Genomic DNA, 24,718 nt, shown 5'->3' with positions numbered 1-24,718 from the left:
TTAGGTTTATCTTGGAAGGCTGACAGTTACAAGTCATTATAATATTCCTACATATTTCCAGATTCTGATTCCATTAAGTACAATTCCATTAAATACTCTTGGAGGAAGCACCGCATGATGGTCCATGAGCCCTGTCCTGCATCTGAGCCATTTTCCTGGCTTGGAGAGCAAAAACGCATTGCTCTCCAAGCCATTGCTTAACGCATTGTAAGCCGCCCTGAGTCTCCGGAGAAGGGCAGCATATAAATCAAATTAAAAAAAAAATATCCTCAGCTGTTCCATAAATACTGAAATTGCAGTCAATTCCCAATCTCATTAGCTTCTGAATGTGGAGGGCAGAAGGTTCTTGACTGCCTTAGCCTTACAAATATTGAGTCAGTTCCAGCTAATTTGCTTCTGTTGATCCTTTTCATATTTTATGTTAGTTTCCTTGTTTTAATTTGCAAACTTGCATTAATAGTTAGAAACAAGCAACTCTAAAACATCTCCATGCAGATATTACTTTCTTGAGAATCAGCTTTCAAATAAGTGGACAGCATGTTGGCCTAATTTCAATGCCTTTTTTGCAAGAAATCACTATAGACCAAGACCATCCAACCTTGGCAACTTTAAGACCTGTGGACTTCATGGCTGGCTGGGGAATTCTGGGAGTTGAAGTCCACAAGTCTTAAAGTTGCCAAGGTTGGACATCCCTGCTTTAGACCTCTAATAAGAACTGACTCCTACAGTCTGCTACTTGGGAGCAGAGAGAGAAGAAAGTCTCAGCAAGAGAGAGAAAGTCTTGTGTAGGGGTATCTCCAGCCATTTGCTTACACTCCAAAACTGTTTCTGTCCTATGCACCATGTACCCTTCATAATCCAATACAACTTCGTCAACCTACCTGGACAAACTTTGCAGCATTTCCCTTCAATTTTCTTCGGTTGTTCACAGGGATACTGATAGGGACACTGGATTGTTTTACATTCTGGTTTAGTGCCATTGCAAGTACATAAGACACATTCTACAGTACCATAGAACCGGAGAAATGGATGCCAGGTTTCTCCCTGTGAGTAGGTTTCTCCATTTGAAATGCACACTAGAATAAAGAATGGATGCAAAATTTAGATTTCAGAAATAGAGATTTAGTGGCCACAATCTTTCACTCTATGGCCATTTCTCTCACTAGTGACAGAATGGCAGAGTTGGAAGGGACTTTAGAGGTCTTCTAGTACAACCCCCTGTTCAAGCAGGAGACCCTCTACCACTTCAGACAAGGGGCTGTCCAATCACTTCTTAAAAGCCTCCCGTGATGGAGAGCACTCACAATTTCTGGAGGCAGGCTGTTACACTGGTTAACTGTTCTCACTGTTAAGATTGTTTTCCTTAGTTTGTGACGTATCACGTATCATGGAACAGGCCTAAATCCAGAACAATCCAGGGGTTCTGTTGTATGGGAAGAAATCTAAAAACTGTTACACCTGAATCCAGAATAATTTTGAACCTGAGAAAAATGGTGTCAAAATTTAGAGGTTGGTTGTTCACTGGTACAAAGAATATCCAATGGGAAAACTGAAAGAGATCAGATAATTAAAGAAAAGTATCACAATAATTTTGTTCCCATTTGGGAAAAGGGGAGAAAAATGAGGGGCCCTTGGTGCTCTCTGAGCATGGTTGTTTTCTTGTAGACATTTCATTACCCAACTAGGTAATATCATCAGTGCTAGAAGGGAGTGGAGGTCCAGCACTGATGATGTTACCTAGTTAGGTAATAAAACGTTCACAAGAAAACAACCAAGCTCAGAGAGCACCAAGGTCCCCTCATTTCAACCCTGAGATAGAAATATTCACCTCAGGGGAGAAAAAAAAAATTACCTTAGCCCCTGAAAACTGCAGCTGAATAGCACATATGAGAAATGTGCTCTTCATTTTCAGGGTATTTTTTTTATGTACCAAAACAAACTGCTTTGTGTGTGAACTGAGAAGAGTTTGCAGTGGATGGAGATTTCTTGCTCTGAGACATGAAGCATTCAACTTGAGACAAACATCATCTCATTATTGTTCAGGTGGATATTCAAGTCTCTATCACCAACATTCCTTCAGTTAATCAAAACCTTGTAGATTAGTTCAGGTGTGAAATGTAAAATTTGTTACTACCGGATCTGTGGGCGTGGCTTGGTGTGTGTGGGTAATGTGACTGGGTGGGCGTGGCCAACTTTTTTTTTTTTTAACTTTTCAAAGTATTTTTTCTAATGCTTTGAAAAGCCTCTCTGCCGATCAGGCAACTCAGCTGGGATTGTCAGAGACTTTTCAAAGCATTTCTTTTACCACCTCTTCGGCCAAGAGGTTGCAAAAAAAAATGCTTTGAAAAGCCTTTGATGATCCCAGCTGAGCCGCGCGGTCATCAGACGCTTTTTTTTTTTACTTTTAAAAGTATTTTTTCGTTGGAAGAGGTTGTAGAAAAAATGCTTTTAAAAGTAAAAAAAAAAAAAAGCCTCTGATGATCGTGCGGCTCAGCTGGGCATGGGGGGGTGTGTGCAGGGATTTTTGCTACCGTTTCTCCGAACCACCTGCCGCCATTGCTACCGGATCAGGCAATCCGGTCCGAACCGGGAGCATTTCACCCCTGGATTAGTTGGCCCTGAACCAAAGGTTTTAAAGATTTTGATGGCCTGTAAGGTCTGTAGATTATTGACTTTGGGCCAAGCGGCTTTTGTAACTTCAGATTCTCCCAGGTTTTTCCCTCAATTTCAGCTGTCTAGATCAGTGGTATCAAACTCATTCCATTGAGGGCTGCGTGTGTTTGACCTCAGAGGGCCAGAGTGGGCATGGCCATGGTGGGTTTGGCCAGCTCAACATCACTCGTGTCGGGGACACCTGTGGTGGCCAAGTGCTAAGGCAGGACTTCCCCCAGACCCTCCACACTCTCATTATAAACTCCCTCCCTCCTTCCTTCCTTCCTTCTCTTCTTTTTTCCTTCCATTTTCATTCTCCTTTCTTCTTCCTTCCCCTTTCCTTATTTTTCCTTCTTTGCTCTCTTCCCATCTTCCCTTCTTTTTCTTTGTCTTTCCACTTTCCCTTTCTCCTTTCCTATCCCTTCTTGCATGCTCAAATGCAAAACGGGAAACATTTCTCCTTTTGTTTTGTTTTTAGTTGGTTTTGTGAGCCCTCTACCAGTGAAAGATAAAGTCAGAAGGGCCGTGCGCGGTCCCCCCGGGCCCCATTTTCAGCCAGGACAGCCTCCTGCAGCTCCTGCCAGCAAAAACAAGCTCTATTTTCGCTGGCAGAGGGCTGCAGAAGGCCTTCACAGCCAAAAATGGAGCCCGGGAGGGCTGCACGCGCCCCCCCCGACCTCCATTTTCACTGGCAGAGGCACTCCGGGTCGGTCCTTTGCTGTTTCCAGGGCAGCCCTGTGGTTCAGATCTAAGCACCTCGTGGGCCGGATCCAGTTCTCAGGCCTCGAATTTGGCACCCCTGGTCTAGATAAAGTTCATGGACCCATCACATGTGGATATTGGAACATGGGCTTATAGGGACCTTCTCTTTGGGTATTCACTAATGTGCTTCAGATTGGGCTTCATAACATATGTTGATGAATTGAATGAACCAAAGGGACCTTCTCCCAAGTGACACATAGACATGTTTGTCCCAAAAATGCTTTTTCAAAAGGCAATTGGATTTTGGTTTTCCTTGAAGACATTTAGCTTCTCATCCAAGAAGCTTCTTCAGTTCTGACTGAACAAAGTCCAGTTGCCTCTTGAAAAAGCATTTTGGGTCAAACCCTGGGAATGCACAGGAGCATAAATATACCATCTTGTACCATCTTTAAAGAGCTGCAGACACTTGTTATATTCATATGCTTTAAAGTCCTTGTAGTCCTTTATTTCTGAAACTCTGCATCTAATACGTAACTTTTGGCATTTTATCAGCCTCTGCAGCATGATCCTTGCTCAAGGCCTCAATGGATTGTCATCCAAAATATCTGGAGGGTAAAAAGTTGGAAGAAGAACTGGCCTGGCTAGACTTCTTCAATTCTTTGGGGACCTTTTGGCAGACCGCCAAACAATCAGAAGAAGCGGGGATATCTCTGTACCTTGTCCAACTTTCTGTCGGTTGTTAAGGACGATCTGTACGAAGGTACCGGAACTTTGTGAAATAATTGGCAGAGATTTGAGGTTAGCTCTTCCCATACGGAACTGTGGGATGATGGTAGCTAGCCTAGGACTGCTGGTTGAGGACTCAGGCTGAGAGGGAGGAGAATGTCTCTGGAGAAGAGAGAAAGAAGAGGTAACGTATGAAAACAAGGCAGAACAAGGCAGAGTTGGAAGGGACTTCTAGTCCAACCCCCTGCTCAGGCAGGAAGCCTATACCATTTCAGACAAATTGTAGTCCAATCTCTTCTTAAAAACTTCCAGTGTTGGAGCATTTAGAAAGGGATTTTATAACTGGGATTATGAAACTGGGCATATAATTTCTCTTAGTCCTGCCCAGGAGCTCCATACAGTGTGACATTCCCTAGAATTGTTCAGATTTTGAGAGGCAAGAAGCTGCAGAGATTTAGAACATCCTCCAACCTCTCTAAGAACCTTTCATATTTTGAAACAACTGGACTGAATGCAGGTTTCTTCTTTTGGGTTTTTTTCTGACATAATCCACAGAATCTACTGGCAAAGTTACATCATCGACTCATCTCTATCCAAAAAACAGATTTTTTAAAAGCAGACTGAGGAAGCAAATTACAAAGATAGGAAAAATCTTGTCTTACAACCTGAGGTGACATTACTGTGGAATACTATTAAAAGGGTTGATACCCCCAAGCCTTAATAATTATGCAGTTAAAAGGTTTACATTTAGTTATTTGCATTAAAACCAAAATTCTTAACGATCAGTTATGCCAGACTGAAAACCCGACAGCTCACTTTCCTAGCACAGACAACAGAAACAAGCAAAAGCAGGTTTTTCTGAATTTTTTTTTCTTGGATTACATTCTAGCTTGTTTGCATTATAGTCTCATAGGCTAAGTTAGGAGAAGCTAAGTGCTAAATGGGTTAGTGGAATGAAGAAAGACAGAAAATTTACAAAATAAAATGAAGAGCAGTGGGAGTAATTCTAGTGAAGTGAGAAACATGCAAAAATAATATTTAATTCATCATGTTGATCACTCGGTTGCTAAAGATATCCTGATAAGATTTTTTTCTGCAACAGAATCCTGCTAGGTTCTCATGTTGAAACAAATACAGCCATATCTCAATTAGAATAATTTTGCCTGGGATGTGTCTTCCTTTCAATGGAGATGCTGTTGAAACAAGTTGACTTACAGCTCCACGAATGGCTGGCTGATGAATGAAGTCACCGTCTAGGACCCTCAGTGAGTCTTCATCTGCACAAGAGACAAGTGTCAAAAAATTCTGGGAACCCTTTGTGATCGAGCACTTGCCAAAGGAGGGGTGGGGAGGAATAAAAACAAGGCTGGCTAGCCCAATGAAGTCTATCTGACAAGAGGTAAATCTGTTTATTCCCATTTTGCTATGGGTTCACCCAAAATGATTTAAGAAGTCTAATCAAATTTGCCTTTCAATAATATTGAAAATTCAACAAACTTCTAATTCACAATATGCAAGTTTATCTCTCAACCTTCTCAAATGTGTGATACAAGGCTTACATTGTTATTATTTTTCCATCACAGAGGATGGAGAAGTAATTTATTTTGGTTTTGACCAGGAACTCAAGCTGCCATTCATAGCCCCATTTTATTGGGAAATGCAGTTGTGGTTCAAGATTTATATAGCGTCCATTTTTTGACTGGCTTTCTCCCTAGCTACTCTTTCTCTGTATTAGTGTTCATAGGAAAAAGACCCTAGACTAACCTTCCCTGAGAACTAGTTTGATGTTATGGTTAAAAGAAGCAGGCTAGAACCCAGGAAAGCAAGAGTTCTAGTCCTGCTGTGGGCATGAAGCCATGTCAGTGACCTTGGGCCAGCCACTCCCTTTCAGCCCTAGGAAGAAGACAATAGCAAACCACTCCTGAAAATATATTGCCAAGAAAAGTGCAGGGACTTGTTCAGGAAGGTACCAACAGTGAAAACTGACCCAAAGGCATTAAATATATATTACCCTTCCTTAATTAATATTTATTAATATTATTTTATTAATATCAACATATTAATATAGATTAATATATTCATATTATATTTTATTATATTATTTTAAATCTATATTTAAATCCATCCTCAGTTGCTTTTTGCACATGAAAGACAGTTCAAGAGTATCTCTGACCTGCAAACAAATTGGAAAGTGTGAGTAAGTTGCTCACCAGGAAAATTCCTACCAATGTATAACAATTTGCCCTCCGAGTGTATAACCTTTTGGTTGAACCTTCAAGAGTTTTACTACTATGTTCTCTCTCTGAGCCTGAATCCAAAATATAAGGCACAAGACAGAGAGGAGCCCTTCTCAATCATGGTGATAGCAATAGCATTTAGGCTTACTGTATATACTGCCCTATAGCGCTTTATAGCAGGTTTATAAGCAGTTTACAGAGTCAGCATCTTGCCCCTAACAATCTGGGTCCTCATTTTATCGACCTCAGAAGGAAGGAAGGCTGAGTCAACCTTGAGCTGCTCAGGATGGGACTTTGGCTGTAGGCAGAGTCAGCCCGCAATACTGCACTCTAACCACTGTGTCCCCAGGCCTCCTAATCATGATAATGTGGTAAGGAAGTTGGTGCTGGTGAGGATACTATTACCTTTGCAAACTTGACAGCAAGAGTCAGACATGGACACTGGAGAAGTGCAAGTTAAATTGGGGCAGGTCTTCAAGGCACAATATACCTTTCCTTCCTGCAGTAAAGAATCAAAACAGAAAAGAAACTGGGTTGTGATACTTGCAGATACAGAGTTTCCGATGCTTACAATAAAGCAATCCGAAGTCCATTCTTCTTTTCTTTCTTTTCTTGGAAGTGTTTTAAACTGCAGTGAAGGTTAACAGAATCAACAACCTCTGCAAAAGATCTGAATTCCCCAGAAGAGAATCTGCTTGACTTCTTCATCAGCAGAAATGAACAAAAACAAATCTTTTAAAATCTCACGAGCCACAGGGCAAAAAAACAGCAAAGTGAAGGTACTCAAGTAATCTATTCATATAGCTTTCAAACTGTATTTGGGGAAGTTTGAAGTTCCTTGGAAGTTAATCCAAGGTTCCAGGGTGGCAGAATGGCTTCTTTGAATTGGAGGGGCATCCTCTTCTAGAATGACGCAAGAGAAGTCCCTTGTTTCAAAATCAGAGCTAGAAATATGCATAGATACTTATTCTTCTCTTGTGTCTTGATGGCCAAAGTATGAATTGTTTGTTGACATTGTTGGGTGAACTTTGTTAATGGCAATTCAATTGATTCATGTCTTGGAGTTATGTCCACAAATGTTTGAACTGAATCAACCAAATTTTAAACATCAGGAGGGAACCCCTTCCTAGGTTTCTGCCTGTGATAACGTTTTGTGAGAATACACCATCTGTGGGGTCTTTGGTGCTCTCTGAGCTTGGTGATGTTCTTACAGACATTACTTGATTAAGTAACATCATCATGTCCGATGATTATCATCAAAGTGCCACCAACTTCACCTAAGCACTGATGATGTTACCTAATTGGGTCATGAAGCGTCTGCAAGAAAATCACCAAACTCAGAGAACACCAAAGTCCTCATAGTTCAACCATGAGCTACAAGTATACTCTTCTGTTGAATATAAGTAGTCCTTAACTTACAACAGTTCATTTAGTGACCATTCAGAGTTACAATGGCACTGAATACATTGACTTATGACCATTTTTCACAGTTGCAACCTTTGCAGCATCTCCATGGTCACATAGTCAACATTCAGACACTTGGCAACTGTTTCATATGTATGACAGTTGCCAGGTCCCAGGGTCATATGATCCCCTTTTGCAACCTTTGGATAGGCAAAATCAATGGAGAAGTCAGATTCATTTAACTGGGTTACTAACCTAACAACTACAATGATTCACTTAACAACTGTGGCAAGAAAAGTTGTAAAATGGGACAAAACCGACTTAATAACTGTCTCATTTAACAACAGAAATTTTGAGCTCAGTTGTGGTTGTAAGTCGAGGACTATCTATATGCCTAAGTCATCCAGATCGTATATCGTATGTCCCAAAGATACTTTTCAAAGGCAACTGGACTTTCTTTGTTTCTTGAAAACATTTTGCTTCTCATCCGAGAAGCTTCTTCAATTTTGATTGAAGGTTCTGCACCCATTTACACTCTGATTCAGGTGACCCTAATGGCACAGATTAACCCCCAAGTGACTCTCAAAGACCTAACAATGGACCTTCAGAGAGCTAACAACCAGATGACTGCAAGGGATATAAATGCTTTCATTCCCTATTATTCAGTCAGAACCAAACAAGCTTCTTGGATGAGAAGCAAAATGTCTTCAAAGCAAAACAAGAACATCCACTTGCCTCTTGAAAAAGCACCTTTGGGATTCTTTTAAGTATATTTCTTTATTGTTCCACTGTCAACTTCGAACCAAACCTGGCAGCAGCCATTTTTCTGTTCCTCAGTTGCCACACAGACATCCACATCTATAGACAGAGCCTTTCTACTCTGGAGTAGACTACCTCTCTCTCTCTCTCTCATCTATCTATCTATCTATCTATCTATCTATCTATCTATCTATCTATCTATCTATCTATCTCTCATCTATCTATCTATCCTATCTATCTATCCTGTCTGTCTGTCTGTCTGTCTGTCTGTCTGTCTGTCTGTCTGTCTGTCTATCTATCTATCTATCTATCTATCTATCTATCTATCTATCTATCTATCTATCACCACTAGACTATGAAGCATATTTTCTGGAAGCTGTAAGGGAGGGGCTGCCTTTATCATCTTTCTCTCATATATAATCTCTGGTTTGAGCTGCCTCTAACTCCTCTGGAATTGACCTCCTCCCTCCTGGGAATCCAGTCTACATTCCATCACACATGAATTCTTTCATTTCACATCATATAGACAGATTTAATCATTTAGTCATTTAATTTAGTTTCAATTTGGAAAATGTGACAATCCTAGACCAGGCCAAGTCTAAAAATGCCAGGGAATTTCTAGAAGCCTGGCTCTCTGACAAATCAGCCATTAACTGACACACAAACAACATCTATAGACTATGCAAAAGAAACAACCAGCCAGCCCAAAAAGGAACCAAAAGACCTAAGCATCTCTCCATTAGTAATCAGCATAGATTAATTCCAAGGTTAATTTCAGACCAATAATCAAGTAAATATTATCCCAATCAAGGTGTTTCAGCTGAGTGATAGATTGCAGACCTCATGCTCAGCTTCCTAGAATTGAACACTGGTAGCAGGTAGACCTAATACAGAATGATGAAATTAGTTCAGTTTGCCTCCGAATATTTGCTGTGTAGATTAAACTGTTTCACCACAGCCAGTGTAACTTCATGAACCCTGTAAAAAACTTCAAGTGAAATAAATTCATTTTTTTATGTAGAAAAAAAAGAAAAGAAAAAGAAACTGGCCAAGAGCCATCAGGAAACAGCCCAACCAAAGAATCCCTAAGACCGCCCCCCACCCCACCCTCCACCAACACAGACAGGCAAGTCAACAGGTATAAACTGACAGCAAACAGCACTCCTTACTACCAGTAGCAATGATGATGTTATCTAGTTAGGGTAATGAAACTTCTGCAAGAAAACAAGCAAGCTCAGAGTGCACCAAGGACCCCTGAAACCAAAAGTATTTATCACAAAATAATAACCAAGTTCACAGAGCACCAAGGAGTCCACAGTTCAACCCTGAGCTACAAATATTCTCTTCCACCAAACCCAATTGTGCCTGGTAGAAGCCAGGGTTTCACTTACAGAACAACTGCACTGCTCACACTGATTGGGTTGTTTGTTTTTGAAGATTCCTTCTACGGCAAACATCTCCCCATGTTGGTAAATGGTCCCATTGTAATTGCAAGCCTTGCCGGTGATTCTGATGTCTGAAGCAACCGGTTGATCTGGAAAAGAGAACAGCCAGTGGGGGAAAATGCATTAACACAATCAAACTCAACAAGAGGCTCAAACAGGATAGATTAAAAAGGGTAAATATATGTTTCCCAGGATAATGTTGCAGGATCCAGTCTGGTCGGTCATCAAGACGAGAGATTTAGTATTCAGAGTTTTCGGACTCATACTGAAGCCCATACTCAGGAAATTTGTCTCTATAGAATGTGTGATTTGGGCTATTCTATGTGTAGTATTTATGTGGTGCCTGATTGTGTGTGGCTTTTTATTTGTTGATTGGGATGGTGATGGCGGGCTATTAAATAATTGGCTGTTGTTTTCTTGTGCTGCCAAGTCCTCGGCTTCTAAGTACCTGATAAACTGGAATAGCCCAAAGTACACATTCTATAGAGAGACATTCCCTGAAGATTGGCTCCAGCACGAAAGCTCAGAAGATTAAACCTCTGGTCCCGGTGACCGACTCAGATTGGATCCTGCAGATAAAAAGGTCTTCCAACTTCACGACAGATTTAACAGATTAACAGAGTTGGAAGGGACCTTTGCAGGTCATCTAGTCCAACCCCCTACCCAAGCAGGAGACCCTACATCTGCTTCTACCTAGGATCGAACTCACAACCTCCTGATTGTGAAGCAAGAGCTCCACCTCTAGGCCACAGCAGCTGGGACAGCAGCTGGATGGCTTTGCTAGTGGTTTTGCTAAGTCATTTTGGTGTCTAAGGCTTGGTAACTTTAAGGCTTGTGGACTTCAACTCCCAGAATTCCCCAGTCAGCATCTCAATTCTGGGAGTTGAAGTCCATGTCTCAAAGTTGCCAAGATTGGACATCCCTTTTTTAGACCATGTCTTAGGGGCATTTCTCCCTTAGCTTCTTCCAATATTTCTTTTCCTTGCTCCTATACTGTTCTTTTCCCCCCAATATTCTTTTTTTTTAATATTTCATTTTTATTGAACATTTTTCATAGCAATAAACATGGAATATATAAAGTAAAAATAAAGAAAAATAAAAATATGAAGCAAATAGATTGTAGAATGAGACACAAATTAAAGAAAAAATTATATTAAAAAGCAACTTCTGATCTTTAGAGTTACAATTTTATCGTCATTCATCCCTCGTTAAAATTACCACCTTATTTTCTTCTTTCCATATTCAACCTCATCACTTTATTTTTCCCATTTTCAGCAAAAAACAAAACAAAAACCAATCTTATTTTTGTGTGTATAATCATCTCAATGGTTTGTTTGCTACCACTCAAATTATTTGAGCACGCAGAGGCTTAGTTGAGTTTGGGGGCTTGGTTCAAAGACGGTCTCATTTTGTCTTCCTATCAGATTGATGGGTAGTTGAAGCCTTTTTAGGTTTGCATTGTTACACAGCATAAAAAATAAACACTTTAAAATTATTTTACCACTGAAGAATGCAGGCTGATATTCTTCCTTGCTTCACTTTTCATTTGTGAAGCTTGGCACCCAATCAAAGCAGCATGAGCTATCAAATCATGGGCAAACAAACTTAATGGCCACACCTCAAGACCTTTACAAATCATTTATGTTGGCATGCTGGTATCTCAAGGCTTTGAATAGCTTTTGATGTATGTGGGGGAAAGGAACTACTGGGACCTCTGCACTGTGCAACATGCATGAAATTCAATATGTTAGACCCTTATGTCCATGTGTAATTCCCTAAAGGCAGAAAAGCACATTTTGATATTGAAATGTCCTTAGAGTGTTTTAACAACAGACTATTTTCAGAAAATGGGGCAGGGGAGTGAGAGAGGAAAACACTACATATATTAATTGGGGTTTAAGGATAAACACTTGAACTTGGGGTGTAAAGAGAAAAAAATGGGTGCCATAACAGATGCAAATGCTCAAGTCAACCATGACATCTCCACAACCTCTGAAATCCGATGTCAAAGACTAAATTCTTCATCAGTGTGTCAATGAAGATTCTCAATCACCCAGGTACAGTTGTCTGAAAGTTGTCTGAAGTTTTTTTTTTTAATTTGATTTATATGCCGCCCTTCTCCGGAGACTCAGGGCGGCTTACAATGCGCTAAGCAATAGCCTTCATTCTTTTGTATATTTATACAAAGTCAGCTTATTGCCCCCACAACTGGGTCCTCAATTTACCTACCTTAGAAAGGATGGAAGGCTGAGTCAACCTTGAGCCTGGTGAGATTTGAACCTGCAGTAATTGCAGGCAGCTGGTCTTAATAACCAGCTTAACAGGGTGCCTTAGACCACTGTAGTACAGTGTTGTCTGAAGGTTGAAACATTGCAACTGGACTAATTTTTTGTTGTTAGTTTGAAAGACGTTTCACTGCCCATCCAGGCAGCTGCAGCAGTCAGAGCAAGGCAGTTAGGCAGAGTCACTGGAATGTACCAACTTCTGCCACAGCAACCTCAGGGTTTCTTCCCCAAAATGCATTGCAAAATGTCAGTGAAGATTCTCAATCATCCAGGTAGTCGTCTGAAGGTTGAATGATTGCAACTGGACTAAGCTGCCCGGGTGGGCGGTGACAAGTCTTTAAAACTAACAACAAAATTAGAATATATAGAACATAGAATAATAGAGTTGGAATGGACATTGGAGGTCTTCTACTCCAACCCTATACCATTTCAGACCAATAGTTTTCCAGTCTCTCTTTGAAAGCCTGCAGTGATTGAGCACCCACAACTTCTGAATGCAAGCTGTTCCATTGCTTGATTGATGACTGATAATTATTAACTGATAATTCAATTGGTTGATTAGTCCAGTTGCAATGATTCAACTGGACTAATCAACCATTGAATTATCAGTTAATAATTATCAGTCATCAATCAAGCAATGGAACAGCTTGCATTCAGAAGTTGTCAGACAACCTTTCTACATCAATGAATTCTGAATCCTCTTCACATTTAGACTATAGGTTGCTAGTTTCCAAATCCACATTCAACTGCCTCTGCCAAATCTTCCTTGCCTGCTGTTCTGTTGCATTACATAATAGCTGCTCTCTGGGCAATGTTGATCCAATTATTCCACTGTAATGTTGTACAACTGTGATTCATTTGTAAGTGGGAATAAGCAAGATGATGAGAAGGTAGCAAGAGCTTCAAGCCACCAGATGTTAAGCATGTAGGAAGTAGTAAGTAAAGTAAGTTTTTATTGCGGTCAAAGACCAAATTAAAATACACATAGAAGGGGAGTATAATTTTACAAATATAGATAGATCATGTGACAGTACACCATCTACTGCCTTAGATACACTCTGTACTAACAATACTAGTGATCCTCTGCCGTAGGGGTTACCCGTCTCTTCCCCCGTTTTTTTTCAGCCACGACTGCAGCAAAAAAATTTAGGAAGATTTTTCTCACCCCTTCCAAAATATCTTGCTTAATCTCTGTTATAACATGATCTCTTGAAATATAATAAATATACCTGTACACACCCATTTGTACAGTCATAAATGCTTACTGGCTCTCTTATTTTTCTGGCTGACCTTGCCTTGTTACAAAACAATGTTGGGTTGCAACAAATGTGGTTGACAATGCTGTTGGCTACCTCTTGCAGAGAAACAACCATTGTTTGTTTATCTGGGGAGAAGATGGGCTTTCAGTATACAGGTAGTTCTTGACTTACAACAGTTCATTTAATGACCATTCAAAGTTATAATAGCACTTGAAAAAGTGACTTATAGCTGTTTTTCACACATGCAACCGTTATAGCATCTCCATGGTCACGTAATCAAAATTCAGGCGCTTGGCAACTGACTGATATTTATGATGGTCACATGATCCCCTCTTGCAATCTTCTGTTGAGTGAAATCAATAGGGAATCCAGATTCACTTAACAACCATGTTATTAATTTAACAACCACAGTGATTGACTTAACAACTGTGGCACGAAAAGTCCTAAAGTGGGACACAACTCATTTAACAACTGTCTTGCTTAGTAATAGAAATTTTGGCCTCAATGCTGGTCGTAAGTCGAGAACTATCTGTACTGCAACAGCTGGCCAGATATTAAGAACCACAGAAAACAGGATTATCACATACCAAAAAGGAAGAGAAGGCAAAAATGTTTTGTCTTAAATGAAGGGGACACCACCCACCGAATGCTCTGTGATGAAAATGTAGAACCCATAGAAATTCTATGGGGGGAAAAAAGAGACCATATTCTCTGCTCATCACAAATGGACTGGGTAATAATAGAGTTTTGCTGCGTGACAGCTTCCTTTTGTTATTATTGGACAGGGCAATGGTCAGTTGGTTCCCTTCTGGCATTTTCAGCAGCAAATATTCTAAACTGCTTTGTTGCACTAGAGATGCAAATTACCTGGACACTTTGGACAGCATTTTGAGGGTTCATATATTGGGGTGGAACACCGCAAGGTTGCACACTTGACTTTCATACACATCACGTTCACCCTCTGAATAAATCAAAGTAGAGAAACAGACCTTCCATAAATACATTTAGAATGCAAAGTGGCTGTTTAGTTGTGCATCGACGAGGCTTCAGAGCAAAGAATTGCACCTCCAGTGCCAAAGTTTCTACTTCTGAAGACCCTTGCTCAGTGGACATTGACTTTGATTGGCTTTGATAGGCTGGATCATTAATGTTAAAATTGCTATCTCTCTGATCACTGCAGTTAAATACAGATGGTCCTCGACTTATGACCTTGTGAAGTGAATCACTGCAGTTGTAGTAACATGAATGTTAAGTAAAAGTGGATTCCCCATTGACATGTCAGAATTTGCAAAAGGTGATCACATGACTCCAGGATGCTGTAACCATCATAAATATGAACAAGTTGCCAAGCATCCAAATTTTGATCATGTGTCATGAGGATGCTGCAATGGTTGTGTGAAAAACAGTCATAAATCATTTTTTTCAGTGCTGTTGTTAACATTGAAAGGTCACTAAACGAATGGTTGTAAGTCGAGGACTCTGCAATGGAAAGGAATGGTGCAATGAATGAATGGAGGTGAAACTCATACAGATTGGAACAAAACCTTAGCTGTCCCTTCATGAAAAACCTCTTGATTTGAACTGCACTCATCCAACTAGCTTGTGGGGTGAAGCAACCTACCATGCCCGAAACAATGTCAGATTTCAGCCATCTAACCTTACAGTCTTCAGCAGGAAGGGGGACCTTCCAGGAGATTTTGTACAGTACAAAAATGCTGAAATGGCATTAGAATGGGCAAGTTCAAGAGACTTTGTTGAGTGCAAGTTTTTATAGGACGGGAAAAGGAGAGATGGGGTGGAGGCTTTGATGTATGGGCATCAGGCAGGGGTGAAATGTAAAATTTGTTACTACTGGTTCTGTGGGCGTGGCTTGGTGGTGGTGGGGGTAATGTGACTGGGTGGGCATGGCCAACTTTTTTTTTTTTTTTTTTAAACTTTCCATAGCATTTTTTCTAATGCTGTGAAAAGCCTCTCTTGTGATCAGGCAACTCAGCTGGGATCGTCAGAGACTTTTCAAAACATTTTTTTAACCAACTCTTTGGCCAAGAGGTTGCAGAAAAAAATGCTTTGAAAAGCCTCTGATGATCCCAGCTGAGCCGCGCCATCATCAGAGGCTTTTTTAAAAAAACTTTTAAAAGTTTTTTTTTGTCAGAAGAGGTTGTAGAAAAAATGCTTTTAAAATTAAAAAAAAAAGCCTCTGATGATCGTGTGGCACAGCTGGGCATTGGGGGGCGCGCAGGGACTTTTGCTATTGGTTCTCCGAACCACCCGCCGCCATCACCACCGGATCTGCCGATCCGGTCTGAACCGGGAGCATTTCACCCCTGGCACCAGGTGAGTAATAAATTTACCTGTCAGGCCCAAGACCAAGAAAGACATAAATTGCGTTTTCTATTGTTTCACACCTATAGACAAAATCGTGCCACACTGAAGATTCTTCTTTCTGCATCTACAATATACTCTGTGATCTATTATGGAGGGTCTGTCTTCATCCTCTTTCTCACACATAGGATCTCTGGGCTGAGTTGCCTCTTATTCCTCTGGAATGGACTTCCTCCCTCTTGGAAATCCATCTCCTCACTACATTCCATCATAATATTTGTGGACTTCAGGTCCCAGAAACTCTCAGCCACCATGTGTGAACTTCAGCTCCCAGAATCCCTCAGATATCATGTATGGACATCAGTTCCCAGAATTCCACAGTCAGCCTGTGTTAGGCTCAAAATCAGGAACCATCCTTCCAAGTGGAGATCTTTACTGTTTCATACCTATAGGCCAAATCTTCCCAGACTGAGGACTCTACTTGCTACCTCTACAATATACTCTGGGAACTAATAGGGAAAGGCTGTCCTCTCTCTCTCGCTCACATACACATGATCTCTGGGTTGAGTTGCCTCTTCCTCCTCTGGAATGGACACCCCTCCCTCCTGGAAATCCACCTCTTCACTACATCCAATCACATTACCTCTGTGCAGAGACACTCAAGGCAGGGAACAATTCCATAGGGTTCAAGGTAAGGATTCCATCTTTCTCCTACTTGATACTTCTTATCCTGAAACATGCAGTAGGTTTCTGAATCTGCAAAAAAGAAAAGAGAGAGAGAGAAACTGTGAACTGGTGACCAAGAGCAATGAGAGTACAGGTAGTCCTCGACTTACAACAGTTTGTTTAGTGACTGTTCAAAGTTACAATGGCGTTGAAAAAAGTGACTTATGAATGTTTTTCACACTTATAACTGTCGCAGCATCCCCATGGTCCTGTGAACATGATCAAAATTCAAACATTTGGCAACTGGTTCATATGTCCCAAGGTCATGCGATCACCTTTTGTGACTCTCTGACAAGCAAAGTCAATGGGGAAGCCAGATTCACTTAACAACTGTGTTACTAGTTTAACAACTATAGTGATTCACTTAAGAACTGTGACAAGAAAGGTCGTATAATGGGACAAAACTCACTTAACAACTGTTTCATTTAGCAACATAAAGTTTCGGCTCAATTGTGGCCATAAGTTGAGGACTACCTGTATTTAATTTCTGTAGAAAAGATGTACATCATTATTGTAGTTAACATAGATGGGACTGTTATTATTATATGTTTAATCATGCTGGGATGTATGTTTGCCTGTTTCATGAGACATTCAACTCTGTATCTCCTTACCAGATTTCTCTGAATGGGCACCACTGATTGATTTGTTAGCTTGATTATGAGATTTGCAAAATCCTGCCCGACATAAGCTCCTCTTCTAGCAACTTGTATGTTAAAAATTTAGTGAATCCCGATTCACTGAATTTTATAGAGTTAATTCTCTTTTGACAAGTGTTAAGCCGAACGCCCCTAAATCCTGTTGGTATTGAGGTCACTCATGACAGTTGGAAACATAGCTCCTTGCTTCGCATCTTGGCTTGCTCTCAGAGCTTTAATCTCAGTTTGACTGAAAGTGATCAGCTTTCTGAATCTGATGGGTCCTCTAGATGATTCTTAAACCAGCTTTCAGTTTCCAAAACAAATCTGTATTTTTCAGGCTATTTGAAAGCACCCAACTCATTCAAACTGGAGCATGATTTAACTCCTTTTTTGGGTTTGCACAATAAATGGACGGGTAAAATAACCAAGAAGCTGAGTTCTACTTTTAAAAAAAAACTTAAGCAGTGTTAATACTAGCCTAGTTCACATGTTATGCTGAAGCAGACATTAGGCCTTTAACTGACCTGGTTAAGTATGAATGCAACCCTTTGTTTGCCCTGGAACTTGTTTCTGTGAAAACAAGCTGGTTTTACAATGAGTAAATGAGAATTTATATAACACCAGAAGAACCATTGCAAATTAAACATTTAACTGTCAACCTATGCACCCATCATGGACTTCTCAACTGAGGAAATTCATAACAAGAACGTTGCTGAGATGGGCCCTTCAAATGTGGTCACCTCAATCAACTTTCCATCCTGCTTCAAGAAGAAAGAAAGATCCAAAGGAAGTTTGGCGGCTCATGTAAAAAAAAAAAATCAGCTTTCATTTTGGGTGAGTGCAGACTGAACAAAATGTTCATACCAGGAAAGCAATGAACTGGAAATGCCACTCAGAGTCCATTGGCCCTGCTTGGAGCACAGCTATCTGCACACCTCAGCCGAATAAATAAGCTTATTTGGACTATGTCCATCTTTTCCCCTTTGGCTTGTTAGAGTTGTTGGGATAAAGATCGAAAATAATTTTAATTCTGTTCTTGAATTTGGTTACAAAACATAGGGTGAAACACAGGATTTGTGAAAAATGGGAAGTGAAAGCTACTCCCATGATAAATATTGCTGCCCTGCTGAAAAATCTCTCTGCGTTTTTTGGTCTTCCAATTCTTATTCCACCGATGAAAATTATCTTTCAAGAACTACAGTAGTAGATTTGCAAACTATTTTCTCTGCATTTCTGTCTTCGATGATGTCATGACTTTTCACTCAACTCTAAACTTTTCATTTTATATTTACTCTTTAATTCAGCCAGCTTTAGTTTGGTGGTCACAGGACTAACCAAAGCAGACAATCTGACATTTTGCCAAGGATTTAAAACATGGAATGAAACCTGGATACGTGTAGTTCTTAACTGACTATGCAGAGCAGTCCATATTCTTCTTCTTTCTTCTTTCTTTCTTCCTTCTTCCTTCCTCCTCCCTCCTCTTCCATCTAGATCAAGCTTTAAACTGCCAGACCTTTAAACCTTCTTGGCTTTGTCAAACATAAATCATTACTGGGACATGTTTCTGGTAGTAGCTGACACATCAGCATATGCGCTAGGCTCTGGATCTCTCCACATTCATATAGTTTGTCTGAAATGGTATAGGGCTTCTTGCCTGAGCAGGGGGTTGGACTAGAAGACCTCCAAGGTCCCTTCCAACTCTGTTATTCTGTTAACAGCCTCCACTTGAGCATATTGGTTTTACACTTAGGCACTCCAACTTTCAAAAAAGCACTCCAACCCTCAACCTATTCAGGGTCCTCCAGGTAGTATAAGGGAGGTCAGATCCTTCAGCCATATCCTCTTTTAATATTATTCCTTGCCCAATGGTCTCCTTCCTCCATCTTTTCATTCAACTTTCTATGTAATTTTTTCTCTGGGTTCAACATGAATCCTCTTCGATCAAAAGAGAGAGAACTTTGGATGTGAAATAAAAGTAGAAAGAAAATCTGGATCTCTATTGCCTGGATCCATGTGGGAATAGACTCCAAAATCTCTGGAAGATATCAACTTGCCCTTCCTATTATAGGATTGCATGATATATCTGAAAATCTTTCAAGTGTGGCAGTCTTTTCAGTACAGATGGTCCTAAACTTAAGACCACAACTGAGCCCAAAATGTATGTTGTTAAATTTGTTAAGTGAGTTTTTCTCCATTTTATGACTTTTCTTACCACATTTGTTAAGTGAATCACTGCAGTTGTTAAATTAGTAACACGGTTGTTAAGTGGATCTGGTTTCCCCATTGATTTTGCTTGTCAGAAGGTCACAAAAGGGGATCACATGACCCCGGGACACTACAACCGTCATAAATATGAGCCAGTTGTCAAGGGTCCAAATGTAAATCATGTGACCATAGACAACAGTCGCAAGAGTGAAAAATAGTCATAAGTCCATTTTTTCAGTGCCATTGTAACTTCAAATGGTCACTAAACGAACTGTTGTAAGTTGAGAACTATCTGTATTTCACACACTCTTTATTGGTACTTGACATTCAGCCATCATTAAAATATTAGCTAATGAAATCACCTGGGTTTGTACTACAGTAAACCAAAAATTAGCTATATTATCTGAATGCCAAGCCCAGGTTTGTAATTGATTTAAGCCTGTTGAGTGAACCCAACTTGAGTTGACATCTGGAAAGCAATCGTTAAAAAAAAATCACCTTGACAGATTGTAAACAAGACTGATTTTGCATTTATTCCAGCAGCTCACTTTGACCTAAACGGTCTCCATTCGTTATGTTATTAATTATTTTAATTAATACAGAGTTTTGGGGGGGGGGAATTTGCAAAAGAGAAGATTTTCCATGGAAAAAAAAAGACCTAACAGTGGAATATTTTGCAACGGGAGAAAAAAAAATGAAATTCAGAACATTTTTCCATTTCATTTGAGAACATTTGTTTGGAGAAAATATTCCATCTCACATTGCTGTGGTTGGATGGAGACCAAACATGTTGGTGGTGACAAGTCTCGGCTACTTTTGGGTTGGGGACAGCATTGGATATCCAGAACCAAATCTGTTGCTATTATTCTTTGTTAGGCTTTTGCGGGGGGCGGGGGGGTAAGGTATGCAAAAGCGTGCAAATAATCCTTTAATGTTAGTTTGAAGAAAGCAGCACTTCCACAATCATGAGCCATGTCGCTTAAGTAAAATTCATTTAATTAATGATCATCAGAAGAACTGCTCCTGTGGATTATCACTGTTCTCCAATTAGCTCACAAATCACATGCATGCATGTAGGCCCCAAAGGCTTATTTCTGGATGCTTTCCTGCAGCCAAGAGTTAATTACAGCTTCCGACGTACCGCCAAAAGCATACTTACATTTTCCTGGTTCTGTTTTACTTTCCTCCGTGAAAATGAGGCAAAGCAAACAGGCACAAATCAAGTGGATGTGTTCCAGATTCCACATTTTCTTCATGCCGACCATCAAGGAAAGGGAAATAGAAGATCTGTGATGTAAAAAAGTGGTGCGGTTCTAGGAGAAAAAATATAGTCTTATTTAGAATGGACCCTGTTCTTCACAGTGAATTCTTGCAAGAGAATTAGGTTCAGGTGAGAAATGAGTGCAACTGGGCAAATGAGACCAGAACTGGTCTTTGTTCTGGTGCAAAGTTCTGAAAGTGGCATTTTGCCAGGTTGATATGTCTGCTTTGAGAGTTTTTATATGCTGCAGCATGTTTTGGAATACATCATGAACATGCTTGCACTTAATGCTGCCCTCCACCCACCCACCCCCACCTAGGGACATTGGCACTGGAAATCTTCAGTTCTCTCTACAGTATTTCTAATGTAGTTTGGAAATAACCATTTGTTAAAAAGGAAAAGAAATCTGTAGAAAAAGCATGTATTTGGGGAAATGCATCCAAATTGTTTGAAAGCTGGGTATATGGACGATGAAGCCACAATATGCCTGCCTGAAGAAATCTGCATCACCAGAACAAGAGTCAGAACGGACCTCGGATGTCTCCTAGTCCAACCCCTTGCTCAGGCAGGAAATCCTAGACCACTTCAGACGAATGGTTGTCCAGTCTCTTCTTGAAAGCTTCCAGTGATGGAGCACAACTTCCGAAGGCAAGCTATTCCACTGGTTAGTTGTTCTTACTGTTAGGAAGTTTCTCCTTAGTTCTAGGTTGCTTCTCTCCTTGATAAGTTTCCATCCATTGTTTCTTGTCTTGCCCTCTGGTGCTTTGAAAAATAAGTTGACCCCCTTCTTCTTTGTGGCAGCCTCAAATATTGGAAGATTACTATCATGTCACCCCTAGTCCTTTTCACTAGACTAGACATATCCAATTCTTGCAACTGTTCTTCATATGTTTTAGCCCCCAGCCTCCTAATGATCTTTGTTGCTTTTCTCTACACTCTTTCCTGAAGAAAAGAAGAGGTCATTTTCATAAAATCAAAGAAAATGAAGCTGACATATTTGTTGGCTACAGTACCAGATCTGTCAGGCTTCCACCCAAATAATAATCTGGTTTGGCATTATACTGTTCTGAAAATTATGCATTTCTTTTTATGACTATGTGGCTGGCTGAATCAAAGAACGAGACAGTATTCCCAATTCCTTGTACTCAACCGACTGGGTAAACTGGTGGCTGAATCTTAATTCAACTTTAGCAATTTAGTAGTAATAATTTAATAATAATAAGCATCTTCAACTGGACCCATGGAGAGCAGGGGATTGTCAGATGGTCTCCATGGATCTAGCCAAGCATCTGCCATCTCAGTGTTTTTCAAATTTGGCCATATTAAGATATGTGGACTTCAACTCCCCAAATTTCATACAAATGTCCTTGACTATAAGAAGTATTTTTTTTATTTTGTTTGGTGAATAAGGGCAATTAATCACAATTTAGGAGATGGGCTTAGCTGATTGGGTCAATTCCAGAGGATGCAGTGGTAAAATCTGAACTGGTTTATTACCGGTTCGCTGGCTGCGCATACATGCTGCGTGCCAAATGCGGGCTGCGTGCGCACATGCGCAGTGCCCACCACGCACCAAATGCACGCCAAAAGAGGCATGGGGTAAGTAGAACAGCGCGCAGGGAGTGTGTGCAGTGGTGAAATGTAAAATTTGTTACTATTGCCCGATCTGGTAGTGATGGCGTCGGGTGGTTCGGAGAACCAGTAGCAAAAATCCCTGCCCCCCCCCCGACCCCCTACGCCCAGCTGTGGCGTGTGATCGTCAGAGGCTTTTTTTTTACTTTTAAAAGCATTTTTTAAATAGGTGTAAAAAAAATGCTTTTAAAAGGTAAAAAATGCCTAAAATGTATTTTAAAAAAAGTTCCGACTATCCCACAAGTTGAAAGCTAATTATTTGAGCAAATCTATTTTTAAAGAGCAATGCAGCAGCATCTGCTTTGTTTTGGAATATCAGAGGCATCTTTTCATTCCAATGGCTCAAAAGGAAGGGTAGCCTAAGGTCAAAAATGTTGTGAGAACCCACATTTCCAGGACACACAGCTGGGACTGCACATCTTTTTTTAATTTGACGTTTCTATTTTTCAATAAAGAGCCATAATTAATTTTTAATAGGCAACATGCATTCTCTCCCTTGCCCTTCCTGGGGAAACATATTTTTTAATTTCGGAGTCTGTTGTTGTAACTATTTTGCTCTTTTTGATTCGTATTCTCTTTCCTTTGAGATCCACTAAAATCCAGGCTATGCATCTGCTTTAAAAATGGGATTGAAAGGACTAGAGAGAACAGCAAAACCAGAAGGGCGTAATGGGGAAAGCTCCAGACTTTGAAGTGACTTGAACAAAGACTTCCCATTTCACTTCTCATCCAAGAAGCTTCTTAATTCTGAAGAAGAACTGAAGAAGCTTCTTGGATGAGAAGTGAAATGCTTTCAAGGAAAAAACCAAGGAAGTCCAGTTGCCTTTTGTAAAAGCACATTTAGGACAACCATTTTCCGTACCCTTGCAACTTTTTTTTTTATAAAAAGTTTTTATTTTTTAAAACAAACATTACATCATTTATCATTCAGTGTGTCATCTGGGTACAAATTTTTGTGTCATCATAATATATATATATTTCTTTGCTTTTACATTTCAATTTAATATATCTCCTATTAAGACATTTTTCTTCCGGATTTATTTAATTTTACATGCTTTTTGTCCATATTCATTTTCTATCCAATAATAAAATTGCTGTATGTTGTAATATTCCAATTCTTCCTTCCCTTTAATTGCTAATGTTAATGCTAATGTTAATCTATTCATTTCTGCACATGCTAATATTTTCTTAATTACCTCTCCCTCTGTAGGGATTTTTTCCGCTTTCCAAATTTATGCAAATACAATTCTTGCTGCAGTTATTACATGAATAATCAAATATACATTTTCTTTACTAATTTTCTCAGGTAAAATACCCAACAGAAACAGCTCCGGTTTTAAGTCAATATGTTGCAATATATTTTCTCTAACCAAATCTGAATTTTTGCCCAATAATTATTTGCTTTTGCACATGTCCACCACATATGGTAATACGATACCAGTGTCTGGTGACATTTCCAACACTTAGTTGATCTATCTTTAAACATTTTTGCCAATCTTTCCGGTGACATATGCCATCTACAAAACATTTTATACAAATTCTCTTTGTATGCTGTTGCCATTGTTAACTTATAGTTTCTTTTCATAGTTGCTACTATTTATCTCTCTATTGTGTATCCAGTTTTTTGCCCATGCTATCATTGTTTCTTTTACTTGTTCTTCTTCTAATTAAATAGAAAGTAACTATACAGTTTTTAAATGTCATCTGTTCCTGTGAATATCTCATCCAATTCTGTCATTTCCAAGTAAAAACCATATAACTTTGCATCTTTTTCATATCTCAATTGTATTTGCAATTGTGACTACCAATCCATATGAATCCCTTGTTCTTCTAATTCTTGTTTTGTTTTCAATTCCCCCTTTTCTGATAAAATATATTTATATCTAATAATATTTCCCATGTTAATAATATTTGGATGCATTAATGCTTCCATTGTTGAAAGCCATATTGGTATTTTTAAATGATGTTTTTCTCTAACTTTCTCCCATACTGATAATAAAGCATTTTTTACAAAATGTCTTTGAAAATCTTATTCTTCCCATACCATAAAAAAAGCACGCCAACCCAGTTGCAGATCATGACCCTCCAATGTCAATAACTTTGTGTTTCTTAATTCAATCCATTCTTTCATCCATGATAATGTTGCTGCCTGATAGTATAATTCCCAATTTGGTAGTCCAAACCTTCCTCTGAGTCTTGCATCTTGTAACATTTTTATATTAATTCTTGCTTTTTTTCCTTGTCATATAAATTTCATTATTATTTTATTAAGATTTTCAAAATATTTTTTCCTATTTTTATTTGTATTGTTTGAAATAAAATACAATAAAAACAATTGATTTTCAACCCACTTCTCCACAGTCTTCTATTTGTTCTGTTAATTTTGGCCCAACAGCTTGCGGCTCCTCTAAAATAAAGACTAAATCATCTGCAAATGCCTGTAGTTTATATTCTTCTTTTTTAAA

General features: G+C 39.6%; 1 protein-coding gene across 2 annotated transcripts in view; it reads right to left on the bottom strand.

Moving 5' to 3' along the window:
* Nucleotides 1-24,718, bottom strand: part of CHRDL1 (chordin like 1) — a 41,787-nt gene that overhangs the window by 4,746 nt on the left and 12,323 nt on the right. The window contains exons 2-9 of one of the 2 annotated variants that reach the window (XM_034435054.3): nucleotides 20,520-20,673; nucleotides 16,435-16,547; nucleotides 14,337-14,430; nucleotides 9,872-10,014; nucleotides 6,723-6,816; nucleotides 5,296-5,357; nucleotides 4,071-4,242; nucleotides 882-1,076 (exon numbers count right to left, since the gene is read on the bottom strand). In XM_034435054.3, coding sequence (XP_034290945.1) covers nucleotides 882-1,076; nucleotides 4,071-4,242; nucleotides 5,296-5,357; nucleotides 6,723-6,816; nucleotides 9,872-10,014; nucleotides 14,337-14,430; nucleotides 16,435-16,547; nucleotides 20,520-20,625 — 979 coding nt within the window. In that variant the 5' untranslated portion in view covers nucleotides 20,626-20,673. The remainder of the gene's footprint in view (nucleotides 1-881; nucleotides 1,077-4,070; nucleotides 4,243-5,295; nucleotides 5,358-6,722; nucleotides 6,817-9,871; nucleotides 10,015-14,336; nucleotides 14,431-16,434; nucleotides 16,548-20,519; nucleotides 20,674-24,718) is intronic. The other variant, XM_087877533.1, reaches the window with a different exon arrangement.

This window comes from Pantherophis guttatus, chromosome 12 (assembly GCF_059756535.1).
Source record: "Pantherophis guttatus breed Tessera chromosome 12, ASM5975653v1, whole genome shotgun sequence".
Taxonomy (NCBI): Eukaryota; Metazoa; Chordata; class Lepidosauria; order Squamata; family Colubridae; genus Pantherophis; species Pantherophis guttatus.
This window is presented reverse-complemented; position numbering and strand designations above follow the sequence as displayed.